Source organism: Hyposmocoma kahamanoa, unplaced genomic scaffold, assembly GCF_003589595.1.
Source record: "Hyposmocoma kahamanoa isolate Upper Pololo Valley unplaced genomic scaffold, ASM358959v1 79, whole genome shotgun sequence".
NCBI classification, from domain to species: Eukaryota; Metazoa; Arthropoda; class Insecta; order Lepidoptera; family Cosmopterigidae; genus Hyposmocoma; species Hyposmocoma kahamanoa.
Window position 1 is genome coordinate 6969597 of NW_020653993.1, and position 15216 is coordinate 6984812.

Sequence of the window (15216 nt, forward strand, 5' to 3'; positions counted from 1 at the left end):
GTTTTGGTAAGATATGAAACTATGTAATGAAAACTTTAATTTGACGAAAAAATGAAGATTGGTTGAGAATTCTAGCAACAGTTAAGATTTTCGGAAGCTTCGACTTCCATTTTCTCGAAACTTGCCAATTGTAATTTGGAAGTTTTTATTATAACAACGTCCAATTTTATTATAATTAATTAGGACATAATGTTTGCAAATATCCAGGCTTTAAGTCTTCTGTTTTATCATCCCGTATCTTAATGGCACATTCCTTGTCCATAAAGAAATTTTCCGAATTTGGTATGGAGAAACCCCATGGCATTTCATGCTTGGAATAAAAAGAACCCCAGGTCGTCACGCCGAAAAGTTGATTGGTCTTTGTATTATATACAGCTCCGCCTTCTACCCCATGGGCTCTGGAACATCTCGTTGAGTTCTTCTCTTTTCTAAATTCTTCTAAATCACACCCAAAGTAACAAGGGACATAAAATCCTTTGATTTTGTAATTAGCCGTATAGATTTCAGCACACAACTCCATTCCGAGAACAACTTCTAGTTCAGAAAGCAGAAATTTTCTCTCAGGTGCCTTTAATCGGTTTTTCTATAAAATAAAAAAATGTTATCGTAATTGTTTAATGTGCGGGATGAGTGGACGTAGCTGAATGCGTAAAGATAAGGAGTGAGTATTGTGGCGCGCTTTGTAATAGGCCTAATCCATTATAAAACACAATAAAGACTCCTACTATATCTGAAATGTTTTCTTCTAGAAAATAACTGCACAACATGATATTGTAGGTACTCGGGTCAAATAAGGCAGGCCAGCGTATCTCGCGAGGGCTCTCTTATATCCATTCTGTTTAGAGTCAGTTGAATTATTTAAAAGGAGATAATTACATTTTAATTATATATGTCGCATTAATTTGATAAAGTATTATTTGTATTTAATTTAATAATCGTAAGAAACACAATTTCACATGGCATTATTCAAAATAGTACCTAACTGCGTAAGTGTAATAGTTGTTAAATGTTGAAGTCAAGTTAAATTATTTTTATGCATTAAATCTTGTTTCTAATATTTTTCGTGGAATATGTTTTAAGTATGTATTAATACAGTCCTACTGCTTAGATGAGTCGGATCCTGAGGTGGTTCCGCGGTGCGGGGGAGTGACAGTTTCCGTAAGGGCGTGTTCCCATTATGTCGTGACGACAGATAGTCGTGCAGTTTAAAGTGTCGTAGTTTGTATATTTAAATTAATTGCTCATAGAACACGAGAAACTGTCGTTCACGACTTTTGTTACATTACGACGACAGACTGTCGTGTCAACAGGAAGAACTAGAACGACAGTTGTCTGACGATAAATAAAAACGTCACGATAACACGATTCTGTTATGCAAACGAGAAGGCAGCTGACGTGAACCGATAAAATGTCGTCACGATCTAGTAGGAACAGCAAGACACAGCTAGACAGTCGTTAAACGATAAAATAAACGTTCACTACCGTCATGACAGATAGTCGTGATATGGGTACAGGCTATACTCACAGTCGTCCAACGATAAATAAAACTTTAGGACCTAATGGGAACGCGCCCTATGGTTGTGTCGCGCAGCACACGGGATAATTAAAAAATAATCGGCCTATATTCAATAACAAGTTGATTGAAAGTTGAGAGAAGCGTGTGCCAAATGGCTTGTCTATTCATTTTAATTATCAATTAAATAGTTTTTTTTATTATCGTTCCACTCAACAATTATTACTTGATAAATTTGATAGGTTAAGCAGTACACTGCTTTCAATTGTGTTGGTTAATTATATTTGACAAAATTAAATATTCTCTACAAATCAGTTATAATTAGTTCCTAAGCTATTGTACCACAGAATCACAGCAATCAACGATGAGGTGAAATGATAATTATGGTGTAGATAAGTTGTCTTAAGGCCTGTTGTGTAGGCGTTATTCCCTGCCACTGTGGGTAGCGAAATTCGAGTGGGTATGTATAATGTTTACACATTACCTAGAGCCTAAAAGTAGTTGTGGGTAGCGATCTGTCAACTAATCGTCACTAACTGGCTTGCGGAATTGGCAGAATTTTGAAAGACACAGAACAAGCCACTATAATATATGTATAAGAAGAAGAGGAGATAAAAAAAGTAAACAAACCCTCTTTTTTATTGCAAATCCAATCGCTTTATGGTCTCCGTTCCCTTCGCTCTTCAAGAGTTCAGCAAACCACCTCCAATAATTATCAGTGCGATTCTTATCGTATAATTGTACAGTGTCCCACTTGCCTTTGTAATCCGTGTCGGTCATAACAACTATGAAGCCTATATCGTCGTAACTCTGTTTGGTTCTATTAGTCGGTGTAATAAAAGCTTTGGCTGGGAATTTGTAACCGTTGTACATAACTCTTGTGTAATATACTTGAAGGCTGAAAATTTCTTTGAATAGGTACAAACTATGAACGAGTTATAATGATTGCAATATATTTTATTTTTATTATTTTTGGAAAACTTACAGCTAGGTAACAATAATAAAATAATGTGTAATACACGCCTGACAAAGTAAGTTGCCGACTTAAAGAAAAAACATAATAAATAAAAATAACGAAAATTAAAAACGTTAAACAGTTATAGTATCCGCATATTTGAAGAAAAAACATATCACTGAGTATTAGTGTGAGCGTTTTAGTTTACTTGTACTGGTGTTGAACAAGTCCATCTCACCATATCTATTAACTAAGGAGGTAAATGAGAGAGACGCTTTATTTAAAAATGCATTCAAAAGTTCAGAAAATCATTTCAACTCATGATCAATATTTGAATAATATTACAAGAAAAGATAATCTCAGTACAGAGTACTAAAAAAACCGACCTCAAAAGTACGTGGAATTACGTCTATTTGCTAAGTTTCATTGACATATCCCCTAGTTCGCCACTATACAGGACTTGATACTGGAGACAATAAAAATAGGTTCTCACTACGACACTACTCAAAGTATATCGAGAGAAAAACGCCTTGAATTGGAGAAATAGCAAAATCAACTAAATAATTGCTAAAAGTAATTGCTCCTAAATTAAAGTTAGGCGCTATTTATAAAAATGAATCTTCATGCGTGAACAGCCACCCTTTGAGGTGGATGATTTTATTCAAAATGAAATGGGACCACTATGGAAATACCCCCTTTCCAACAAAAAAATAATCATGAAAATCGGTTCACAAATACCGGTGTTATCGCGTAACATACATACAAAAAAAAAGAAAAAAAAAGAACATACAGTCGAATTGAGAACCTCCTCCTTTTTTGAAGTCGGTTAAAAACGACTTCTTATATTTCATAAGAGGGAGCATGCCAAAAAAGTTTTGACGTTGGCTCCGCCCACATTTCTGAGACAAATATATGCCTGAAGTTCGCGTGACATGCGACAGGAGATGTCGAATTTTGCGCGTTAAAAGTACCAAATTCGTAAATCGTATAAAATTCATAAAGCTCTAAAACTAAAGGGATTAAAAGAAAATCCGTAGTGACAGTTCTCGATCATGTATAAATATAATTAATTATCTAATTTTTGTCCTAATAACCTGTAGCATTTCGAGGATGAATCGAAAAAATGTGAAAATTAGTAGTCATTTCGTGATTTTTATCTATCGAGGAAACTTTATTGTTTATGTTTCTGATTAGTGTCCATGCTTGAATATATCGTGTAGTTACTCATACAATATTTTATTTTTAACTTTAAAGTGGATATGGGGTATATCTAAAATCAAATCGAAGATTAGGAATTTTTCCTCTGCTCCCTCTTAAAGAGTAATATTTACGTGATATAATCTACTTCCAGGCTATAGATCAGCGCCATCTAGATGTAAGACGGATTTTTGATCTTTTTCAGAGCTACGATCTATAGTATGGAGATTAACAATCTTCCTGAGTTATTAGTCCATGATATGAATCAAAACGAACATTTAAATGGATGAAAACTTGGATGACAAAAATCCGTGTTAGTGACCCTTATAGCTCTTTCAGGTATTCTCTATCTAAGATGTGTAAATTAATATGTGTAAAATAATAATAACGCACATACTCATAGAGGGAAACCCTGTATCGCGGGTGCCTTGGACACACACGTAAGTAGACAACCATAAATTAAACCCAAACTCACATGTGAAACAAGAGTAGGCCATACACACAAATATTTCTCCCGGTTCAGGAACCGAACGCTACAGAGGCAGTTTAATCTTGTAATGATAAATATATCAAATGATATTTACAAAGAGCAACCCCTAGACTTTCTTTCTCATTCTTCTCAGGGGAATCCGCCATAGGTACGAATGAGCAGTAGAGTTTAATCGGTATGATGATTTCAAGTGTAATTTGCTTACCTATGAAATAAACATTACTTGATTTGACTTCGAAACCAAATACTAACTTAATTGAGATAAAACGATTTGAAAGTTAGAAAAATTACCAAATGAAACCAATACATTTATAATTCAAACGCTGACTTAATTTTTTATTAATTAATACAAAATTTATTTCCTATGTTTATAAACAATCACTATCGAAATCCTTAATTAGAATTTGTGACTGATCACGACTGCATGCTCTTACTGCAGACGTGCAGTCCATTTGTTAGCAGCTTAAGGAAACAAATTTTATTTCCAAAACCTATACCTACTCTGTTTCAGAATGTCTGTATCTGAGAATGTTCTTTTACCTTTATGCTTATTTTTAGAATATAACTTTATCTGAAAGTTCCATTCGTAGAAAGTTGCGTTACATACCAAATTACTTACATAGTCAAGCATCTAGCAGATGTAATGAAAATAAATTTATCAATACACGAGCACGTGCAAACGTGGGGATAGTCGTTTGTGATCGAGTGTACGACTCTAGCAATCCATGGATATTGTGACTCGCTTATCTCCTTTGCGTCGAATTGGTAGTCTTCTAGTGATGAAAATACTGGAAAAGTATGGTTTCGATATTTGAAGGTATAATTTAGGGGAAGATAGAAAGAGAGAGAAGGGTAAGGAAGATCTAAAATAGCATACAGGGAAGAAATAAACGAGAACGTCAATGTTAGAGCTATAAAGAGGTCTAAGAGTATTATGAGGAATGGAGGAGGCTAGCAGAAGAGTTCCTTGTGAAAGAGTTCGTCCAGGGGAGCCGCCTTACCTATTGCTGCCGCCAAGAAGTAATGTGACCATTACTGTATTTCGGTGTGGTAAAATTACAAGGCTCATGGGCCATTTCAACTTATGTGTCAAGGTGACAGGCGCAGTGGTAGTGCCCTTAGATCTTTGCTATTTAAACCTCTGTGCGGCACTGCAACTGTTCTGGACATGTGTATCCTTACCACCAGGCGCATGACCTAATCGTCCCGTCACTTCCCGGACGGAGTGTTCACTACATAATTTCCGTGGCAATTTTTATTATTTAAAATAACTAGCAAGAAATAAACTAGGTGTGAATATCTCGAAAGTTACTAAACTGCAAATGCGTTAGTTATGACAAGGAGGGTAGTTTTTATACCTACTCGAGTTGGACAAGTCGAAATCTTGAAAATCTGGCTTAGTCTTTTTCTTTCCCAATTGAGACACATTATCACCATTTATAGGATCTACGCTTTCACCCATAAACTCAACCAAATTTTGTAAAAGTAAAATGCATAGAATCCAATACATTTTTGTTATAATATTTTGGAGCTGTAAACGGGTAGTAAAAATTCCAGTTTGTTATAGGCTATAAAAATATAATCGTTACTTTGAATCTTAGAGGATGGAAAAAAATAAAAGAAAGGAGCTGCCCTAAGTACAGAATCAACGTGCATATTACCAAAATTTGAAAGTTACAAATGGCGATTTCTTTAGTGTTGTACCATAATCTATCGATAAGTCATTATCGACATGCAAATGTATGGCTTGAATTTTTGTTTCTTTAGTTTACTGTAACCAAAGTATGCCTAAACAAACACAAGTCTGATAATTTAATCTCGAGTGGTATATTATTATAAATGTCAACACACATTTTTAAACTTCAAAAAAAATTTATTTTCAACATTACAACTGGTAACTTATTTAGTAAAAGTCACCAAACTGCTGTGCAGTTTGTTGGCGACATGCGCATTCTTGCTTAATTATACCTACTTTACTTGTATTTAACATTACGTAGTATTAATTGTACTTACTAAATAAAATATAAAAATTACTTTAAGAGGTACGCCTTTAATCTACATTTTAGTACATATTTACATAACGTCTTTTAACTAACCGTCAAGTACAAGTATATTCAGGTTTCTGCGGATTCTAGTATTCCCGTTAATTCCCGGGCTTTCTTAAGCAAATGAATCTATCAAGCAATTTTAACACAGAAATAATGGAAGTAGTTGTAAAAATCAATTATCGGAAATCAACAATTATCATGTACTAGCTTTTCCCCACGATTTCGTCCGCGTACAATTTTTAAACAAATGAAAAATATTCAAGTATGAACCAAATCGCACCACGTGTTAAAAAGTTACCATACAAACTTTATTACCCCATTTCGCCGCATTTTTTAAAAACTGTCATGCCATTTTTTTACCATTTTTATTGTATAATATTTATGCAAAGTTTCGTCTTTGTAATTTCATGGAATATTATTTTTCATGCAAACGTTTTTAACCGTTTTCGCCCTCTTAGGGGATGAATTTGAAAAATCCGTTCTTAGTACTCCTTCACTAAATAAAATTAACATACCCTCAAGTTATCATGTTCCAGTACTTACAGTTTTTGCTATGCGTCCATCTACCAGTGAATTGCTCTGGACCGTACTCCTTTAAATATGTAAATAGATTTACTGAAAAGAGATAAACCTATGACAGCCCCATCAATCAAGACGAATCAAACGACACCTCATATCTCAAAATCCACATTGAACATAAAATTATTTACCAATAAACCTAATGATGGAATAGCATTGTCATGTAATCTAGTTACATTTAAAGTTCTGTTAAAATTTGACTCTTCAAAATGAAGCGAACAAATGAAGATGGTCTTTGATCCAACGTTTATATTCGGCAGTCCTATGATTTCCAACCATTCTTTCTTCCTTTTTTCATTTGTAGGAAAACTTGAAATAATAATAATAAAACAATAAAAACCTCATAGTGAATTGTTTTAATAACAGAATATCGATAATATGTATGCTTACAAGATCAACACTATCTCAAAATAATCGTTAACAACAATCATCAAAATATACAAACAAACAGGCAATCTAAAGTAACAAAAGCAAAATATGGCAAGATTTATAAATAAACTACTTAAATAAGTCTAATTACATAAAATATTCGGGCTAGTGTGTGATTTATAGACAAAAAAATAACACATGCCTGTGCAATGTAACATTCGATTGATTTGCAGTTTTTCTAAAGCCGCATCCTTTAATGCTGCAGCGTCGCATTTTTATTAATACCTAATTATTCTCACTGTCAATATTTTTGTCCAATTTAATTATAATACATGTGAATAATTCAATAATACATTTGGAAAAACATTTGTTTTGACATTTGATGTACTTCCCTTTGACAACGGTATCATGTACCTCATGTACTTGAAATGGCCACGGTTGGCATTTAAAATAACGTTACGAATTTTCGATTCCCGTGTTTGACACAGACCAATGTAATGCTATCTCTTTTGGCTTAAGACGGCAGGTAATAGTTAAACAAAGACAATAATATGTTTATGTTTTCGACGTCGAAATGCATCATATACATATAACGTCTGATTTATATATATGTCAACGTAACATGTCCTTTAGTTTCCATAGTCTAACCTTTGAATTTATCAAGTTGACGGTCAGCCTCGCACAATAAATGTATATAAAACAGTAATTCTAAAAAGTTTCGTACCTCGGGACAGGCTAAAACATCTAATTAGGCATACCGCCAGATGTTAGATCTCAATTTTTCTTTAATAATTTAATTTTCTTGACATTGTTTCACAAGAAGCCATAGGTATTGTTTCGAAAAATGCAGACATACGTGTTCACTGTTCGGCCATTTTTTCAGAAGTCCTTCTTTGTAAAAAAGATGGCTAAATTTTCGGCTCATATATATAATTTATTTATTTGGTGATCAGTGTCACCCTTCAGTGATTTAGGGTTAGTTGAAACCCTTGAGCTCCTCAAAGACCTTACCTCTTTACCTCATTTTGAACAATCAATCTAAAGATATTGTGACTTATAGTGATTAGTGACGTTCATAATTATCCCTTGATATCATATTATTTTAAATTATAATATTATGACATTGATAATATGAAATAATGATTATATACCAACCACTAACTGTCAAAGGCAACTGAGACAATAGAGTAGCGATTGTTATTAAATTGCAAATTTATTACAGGTGACTCTCTTCGATCTTTATCAATTTGTATATTTACACTTCCATTTTTAAGTAGGTAGGGTTTAGGAACTTCACGTAATTTCTAAACCTGCAGTTTCACCACAAATACTAAGCATAACTACTTCCGTTGCCGAACGGTCACCATTCTGGACAGCTACGCAGAGGTCCCTGAGTTCGATTCCCAGCGTGGGAAAAATATTTGTATGGCCTACATTGATTTATCTCGTGGGTTTGGGTGTAATTTGTGGTTTCTACCTATATATGTGTCCTGGCACCCACGATACAGGGTTTCGCTTGTGCGGGGATAACCCCGCACTCACACACATAGGAGTGTGTGCGTTATTATTGCGTTATATGTGTAAGCACCTACATACAATTGAAATAATTTATTTAGTTGAATTTTTCGGTTTTAGCTGATTTGTATTATTCCTTTCTTAAGTATTAAAGCCATCTACCTCCTCTTATGCTAAAAAACCGGCGCTGAGGCCCTGCGCAGCATAAAACTGAGTTAAATTGGCTATAACATTTTCAGCTGCTAATATTGTTTACAGCTCGATTTTGTCTTTTGCTTTTTATTCACCGTGTGCTCTTAAACTTCCTGTTATTCTTATTCGAATTATAGTATTTTGTGAATAGCGGAATAAATGTTTCTTTCTTTTTTATGTAGGACAGGTAACTAATACCTGCAACTTATGTGTGTAAGGTTTGTAGAGTCAGTGTCCATAAACAGTGTGTAAATATAGCGGTTATTTGATATGCGACGACATTCGTTGAGAAGCTAGTTAAATAATCTATTTTTTATAAATGGTTCTGTAATATAATATTCCTACTTAACGTAAATAAAGTTGCGCATACGTAACTGGTTCTTAAATGATAAGAAAATATAATAAAATATTGGTCGATTCCGCTACGCCTATATGTATTTTCTGAAGTACGATATTTTCCCCACTTCTGTAGGAGAGGGCGAACATTTTATAACCATTACAGCACAGAATGAAACGATCGTGCGTTCAAATTTGAAAACAATTTGGGAAAAATCAAGTTTACCGCTTCGGGTCAACAACGATCGTTTGTGCGTTCGATTAATATTCGCTGTTAAAGCAGTGCGGCCGTGTTCTAGGACTACACACCTGTGCCGAGAGCGACAAGTGTGAGCGTGTACGTGACGGATGGGAGGTCGAAAAGCAAGTTTTTTTAAATTTCATCATTTCGTGTTGTCTGTCCTAATGGTGTATTTTCTTATTATGTATATGTTATATTTTACATAAAAAAATAATTAAACAGTGAATTGTCAGAAATTGTGGTTTGTATTCAGTCATAAAGTCATAAAACACGATCGTGCTTTGAGGATGGAAATGACTAGATTAATTTTATTTTTACTTAATTTTCTTTTTGTTTTTAGAGACATTAACATGCGATTTGGTTACACAAATCATCGGAAACGTTGACAAATTGGAGTTAGGTGAATCTGAACTTGAACATTGAGAATAGGAGATAGAAAGTGATAGTGGTTCTTGAGCCCAGGCCAGCCCCATATTTTTCTACGTTAGTTTTGACTATAGTGACCCTCTCTACCGACCGTGAGGGTATACGAGAAGGGCACTATAACCTGTGGAATGGAAAGAAGCCTTATAAGTTCAGGTTCTGACCCCAGATCAGCCTGTACAGGGTTGTCACAGACCTCTGTCACTTGACTCAATCCGGTTCTTCGAGAGGCTAGTGCCTCGGGTGACCCGCCCCGGGTGCACGTACAATATTTTCCTGATATTCTCTCCCTATTTTCCAGATAGGTAACGGAGCTGTAGGCACGCTCACTTCCCGTTGCGCATTGCACAAGTAACGGTTGCCAGCGCTAAGACGTCGAGTTCACTACCAAATCTCCTATTGGTGGCGAAGTTGTAAGGCACGCTCATTTCCCGACGCCGAAAAACGTCGTTTCTCCAGTTCATAATAACCTAAGAGGCTGGAGGGACCGGAGGGCATCTAGCTTATCCTCTACTAGCTAACCACAAACCCAACCCAAGTCCGGGTCCACCAGAGACGCCCGGAAAGGCGTATCACTGGCGGAAATCATGACGGATTTTTTTATTATTTTCTGAACAAGAAAGGGCTCATTTTATAAAAATGGTCTACGAAATCTATAGTTGACGAATGTGGTGTCTACTTGTTACGCCACTTTCCCTAGATTACGATTTATGTTAAAATAGTTATCTAATTATTTTGAATAAACAATTTATTTCATTACTTAATTAAATAATAATAATAATAAGTTATTTCAGGTATAACAAATGCATAGAATGACAAAAATTTAGAATTAGAAATTAAATAACATTAACACATTATAATATCCAATAAACACCATTATCCACGTAAAGAGTCGATACTACCACAGCTTGAATTCATATTTATCCCCTATTAAATCGATTCTATTGTGCGTGTCGAACTCACACACACACACTCAATATAGCCCCGCACTAGGGAAACCCTGTGTCGCGGGTGCCATGGACACACACATAGACAACCAACCACAAATTACACCCAAACTCACGAGATAAATAAATGTAGGCCATACAAATATTTCTCCCAGCCCGGGAATCGAACCTGGGACCTCTACATGGCAAGGCAGTTAATAGGCAGGAATACTGGCTTTATCTTTTTTACAAACGAAATTAACGTCGTTTGGTTTTTATCGTATACTGTACATTTTACTTAGTTCAGTTGATATAAAAAAAAATTGGTGTATGTAAAGTACCTATTGAATACAGCGGTTTTCTTGTAAATTTTCCATATAAGTCTGTTTTTTTTCGATGGTAAAAACTTTTACGGATCGTGTTTTTCACACCGTACTAATCAATGCATATCCTCAATTTTACTGTACATTTTTGCTAAAGTGATTAATTCAACACTTTCACTGCTATGCGGAATCAACTAAAGCCATTTGAGGTTGTATCGACTCTGAGTTCCAACCCAATATCGCAGCATAGTCGAGTCGCATTCGCAACTGCGAGTTATAGCGGCTTTATTGCTATTATATATTAATAGTTTCGAACACAAACTCTCTTTCTAATCGCAGCAGCAACAAAAACATTTCCGAATCACTGCAGTATCTTGGCAATTTGATAGCTCTAAAAATATTATTGTAATTTGAACGCGGGTGGCATTGTACGGTCGCTTAGTATACGAGTAGTTGGCCCATAAACTACACGTATAACGCCGTAATATGCAGCACTCGAAGTTAGTAAAATTTTGCCGCGCTCGGCTTCTGTCGGCGCTGGCTTTGGAGGATGGAAAAAAAGGCGCTGGCACAAATTAAAAAGATATGGCGCTGACCGTACACCCCCGCCAGACCTCGCCTCCCGCGCTTTGATCACAAGATGGCGGAGACCGCCGTTCACGTCGTCGAGTATTTTTTATTATAAACCGATGTGTAATAGTAAAATTGTGTAATAATTTCAATGTTCAGCGATTAAAAGTGTTTTCTACAGTATTGGAGTTTTACACACCTAAATAGGGTCTGACAGTACGCTCTAAACGAAGAAAAGTAATTCATCAACGTTTACCGTCTTCTTCAGGACACAGAGATTGCAAATAATTGCTTGGCGGGTTTCTCTCATTATCATTTCTAATATTAATAGCACATTTTTTATCCTTGAAGAAATTATCTGAATTTGCAACAGAGAAACCTAATGGCAACTCCCTTTTTTGGTAATAGGCGCCCCATGTTGCAACACCCAGTAACATGTTCGTTTTTGTGTTCACTATAGCACCTCCTTCGGCTCCATGTGCACGTTCGCATTTAGTATCGTTAGCTCTAAATTCTTTAATATCACACCCGAAATAGCAAGGTACGTAGAAACCCTTAATTTTGAAATTAACCGTGAATATTTCAGCGCATAAATCTAAGCCGAGTACAATTTCTAAGGCTGTGAGCTTGTATTGCGTTCTTGGTTTCTTAATTTTGTGTTGGGTCTGAAAAAAAAATTATTTAATTGGGTTACAAAGGGCGGCAAAAAATTAAAAAAGCAGAAGAGAACTCTTTGTGAAAGAGTTCGTCCAGGAAAGTACTGTCAACAACTGTTTGAAGGGTGCTGGTGAAATTACAGTCACATGGGACTTGTCAATTTGTGTGACGGGCGCAGTGGCAATGCCCCTCAGATCTTTGTGATTTAAAGCCCTGAGTATCACAGACAAGCGTGGCGCTTACCACCAGGTACGACTTGTTCGTCCCATTACTTGATATCACAAAAAAAAATCCGTGGAATAGCTACAATTATCAGCATTACTGAACGAGTGTCTGCTAAAACCTATTCAATGGCATATCTCTAAATGAAGAGGTACCGGCTCTATTTCTCAATGGAATTTATTTTAAACGGTTTTGGTCAGAAAACGTATCCATTTTGAGATCAGTTTGGTGTGATTGTCTACCACATACCTTATGGACTGTCCAACCGACAGCAATATGATCACCGGGCCCTCTTATTCTTAAATATTCTGCAAACCAATAGTAAGTATCATCTGTGCGTCTTTCATTATAAATATCAATTGTGGCCCACTCTCTGGTGTAACTGTCGTTGCTTAGAACTATTATAAAACCAATGTCATCGAAACTTTGCCTAGTAACATTCGAAGGCGTCACAAATGCTTTTGCCGAAAAGCTATTGCCATTGTAAAACACCCTGGTGTACAAGGGTCTTAAGCTGAAAATATAAATAGAAATCAGCTATTATTACATATTATCAATTGCTTTATATGTATATTTGCAATTGCAATTTGCTGTCAATAAAATAGCGAAAGTGCGGGCATAAAGGTCACGGTTGGCCTCGATGTGACAAAAAGGGTTTTTACTTTTGTACCTACTCAAGAACTTTTCAAAAACACTGAAACCTGCAACTGTTTATTTGTTCCACCATAAAGAATCTCCAGAATGGGTACTCGGAATTTACAAAATATCCTCGATATTGGAACTTTACCCGGAATCGGAACTATCTATATACACCCTGAATTGACTCCACTTGGACTATGAGGACCCACCGCAGAAGAGGCTTAATGCCTAAAAATATAATGGACTGTAGACTTGGTGTATGCCTATCTACCTAAAACAAAAAAAAATCCCCAAGACTTGGCTGTGTGATTTCAAACCTTTGCCTTTTCGTTAACGGAAAGAATAAAAAAAACAACAATTTAAAATTAGCTATGCTCAATAATTATGTCCCCGACCGTACAGTGCTTATCCATAAGTTCCATTGACTTATAAAGTTCATATTGTGGCCCGTGCCCACGGCAGCGTTCTGTTTTTTGCGGGATCGGTTCTTTGCAGGATTCTGTTTATTGGCGATAGTTTCAATCAATACACGAGCATTCCCACGAACATTCACACGAGCATCCCGTTTGCAGGATCCTACAAAAGACCGATCTTCTCGAATTTTGTTATTTAGTTTTGTCACTGCAAACTGGATCCCGCAGAAAAAAAGAGGATCCCGTTTATGTGACACAGATCTATAATATTTCAATGGAAGTACCTATTCACACCAGCGGCAGCGTCTAGCACAACTAAAAATTTAGACTTACCTTTTCTCAATTCACCCATCAGATTACGAAAGATTCGATCGACATTTCACAATATGATGTACCCATTTCTTTTTTTGCAATAATACCAATACATTTCACAAGAATGTTCACGTCTATCGCGTCTGAATTACGATTATTTATTACTTTATTTCCACATCAACTGTACATTAAAGTGAATGATGAATGAAAATGATGAATTGATGTCCTGCAAAAAAAAACAGGACACAAAATGCTGCGTGTGAAGACACCAGTTCGATTTGCGGGATCCAGTAAAAAGCAGGTCCTGCAGAACTGAACGCCGGTGGGAATGAGAGCGGTTTTTTGTTAGAAATAAAATTGGTTCAAAATAAGCACCTAAATTTTACCTAAACAAGCATCTAGCAGACGTAATGAATATATTGTTGTCGATACAAGATGCAGTGCACACGACCGGGTAGTCGTGGTGTGGCGAATGCACTACTTTACCGACCCATGGGTACACCGATTCATCCACCTCGTTTGCCTCCGAATGATAGTTCTCCAAGGAGGGAAATACTGCAAAAAATAACTTACGAGTCATTTACAATTTTATATAGAAAACCAGCGAGACTCAGACATATTAATCAAACTATACTAACGGGCAACTCATGTGAGTGAGTTATTATATAAGTCGAATTTTCAGTGTGGATGAGACTTTCGAAAATCACGTCGTTAATGTAGTGTGCAATCCTGAGTATGACATTAATGAAATAAAGCGTAAAGCTCCTGTGAAAGAGTTCGTCCAGGGAAGTACTGCCACCTTACCTATTTCTGCCGCCAAGCAATGAATGATTACTGTGTTCTGGTTTTGAAGGGTTAAGGATGCTGGTCAACTTGTCTCAAGATGCAAGCGCAAGGCTCAGTGGCTGTGTCCCTCAGATCTTTGCGATTTAAAGCTTTGGGTGGCACTGCAACTGCTATGGACAAGCGTGTCGCTTAACACCAGGCGCTCGCAAGCGACTTTACGGTCCTGTCATTTGGTATCATGAAAAAGGAAACGAGGGTAGCTCGCCACCACCGCCTGCACCTGCACCCTTACAGAGTAACTGGGTTGTCATGGCTTTGCGGGTTGTCATCGCTGCGGAATCTCCCGATTAAGGACTACGGACTAGTTCGAAACATGTTGAGCAAAAATTCGCCTGAAATAGGTGAGTTATCCGTTAGTTTAGTTAATAGCCAGCTACAAAAATACTTACAAAATTTTATTATTACATTACGCATGTCGTTCGGAAACATCTCTACAGGTTTTAGTAAAAA

At 36.2% G+C, this 15216-nt stretch overlaps 2 protein-coding genes across 4 annotated transcripts; both read right to left on the bottom strand.

Moving 5' to 3' along the window:
- On the bottom strand, nt 1-7887 carry LOC113233577. Of its 2 annotated transcripts, XM_026468721.1 has the most exons (4): nt 5518-5682; nt 4775-4943; nt 2144-2411; nt 1-583 (listed from the first exon to the last, which is right to left on the bottom strand). In XM_026468721.1, exons 1-4 carry the CDS (start codon nt 5663-5665, stop codon nt 176-178), a joined length of 993 nt encoding a protein of 330 aa, XP_026324506.1. In that variant the 5' UTR covers nt 5666-5682; the 3' UTR covers nt 1-175. The 2 variants fall into 2 exon arrangements, 1 of the variants encoding a protein (XP_026324506.1); XR_003310715.1 differs by lacking the exons at nt 1-583; nt 2144-2411; nt 5518-5682 and adding an exon at nt 7876-7887 and having other exon boundaries at nt 4485-4943.
- A 2730-nt stretch (nt 7888-10617) lies between these two features.
- LOC113233635 lies at nt 10618-14545 on the bottom strand. 2 transcript variants are annotated; one of them, XM_026468797.1, is made up of 4 exons: nt 14307-14545; nt 12806-13070; nt 11877-12342; nt 10618-11498 (listed from the first exon to the last, which is right to left on the bottom strand). In XM_026468797.1, the coding sequence occupies exons 1-3, from the start codon at nt 14498-14500 to the stop codon at nt 11923-11925; spliced, it is 879 nt and encodes a 292-aa protein (XP_026324582.1). In that variant the 5' UTR covers nt 14501-14545; the 3' UTR covers nt 10618-11498; nt 11877-11922. The 2 variants fall into 2 exon arrangements, with proteins under 2 accessions (XP_026324582.1, XP_026324581.1); XM_026468796.1 differs by having other exon boundaries at nt 10618-12342.
- Nucleotides 14546-15216: the final 671 nt, after the last annotated feature.

Coding starts and splice junctions, on each gene's coding strand:
- LOC113233635 (XM_026468797.1), bottom strand. CDS start 14,500: ATGACTCGTAAGTTATTTTTTGCAGTATTTCCCTCCTTGGAGAACTAT. Junction 13,071..14,306: donor TCTGCTAGATGCTTGTTTAG/GTAAAATTTAGG, acceptor TTATATTTTCAG/CTTAAGACCCTTGTACACCA. Junction 12,343..12,805: donor TCGGTTGGACAGTCCATAAG/GTATGTGGTAGA, acceptor TTTTTTTTTCAG/ACCCAACACAAAATTAAGAA.
- LOC113233577 (XM_026468721.1), bottom strand. CDS start 5,665: ATGTATTGGATTCTATGCATTTTACTTTTACAAAATTTGGTTGAGTTT. Junction 2,412..4,774: donor TCTGCTAGATGCTTGACTAT/GTAAGTAATTTG, acceptor AGAAATTTTCAG/CCTTCAAGTATATTACACAA. Junction 584..2,143: donor GATTTGCAATAAAAAAGAGG/GTTTGTTTACTT, acceptor TTTATTTTATAG/AAAAACCGATTAAAGGCACC.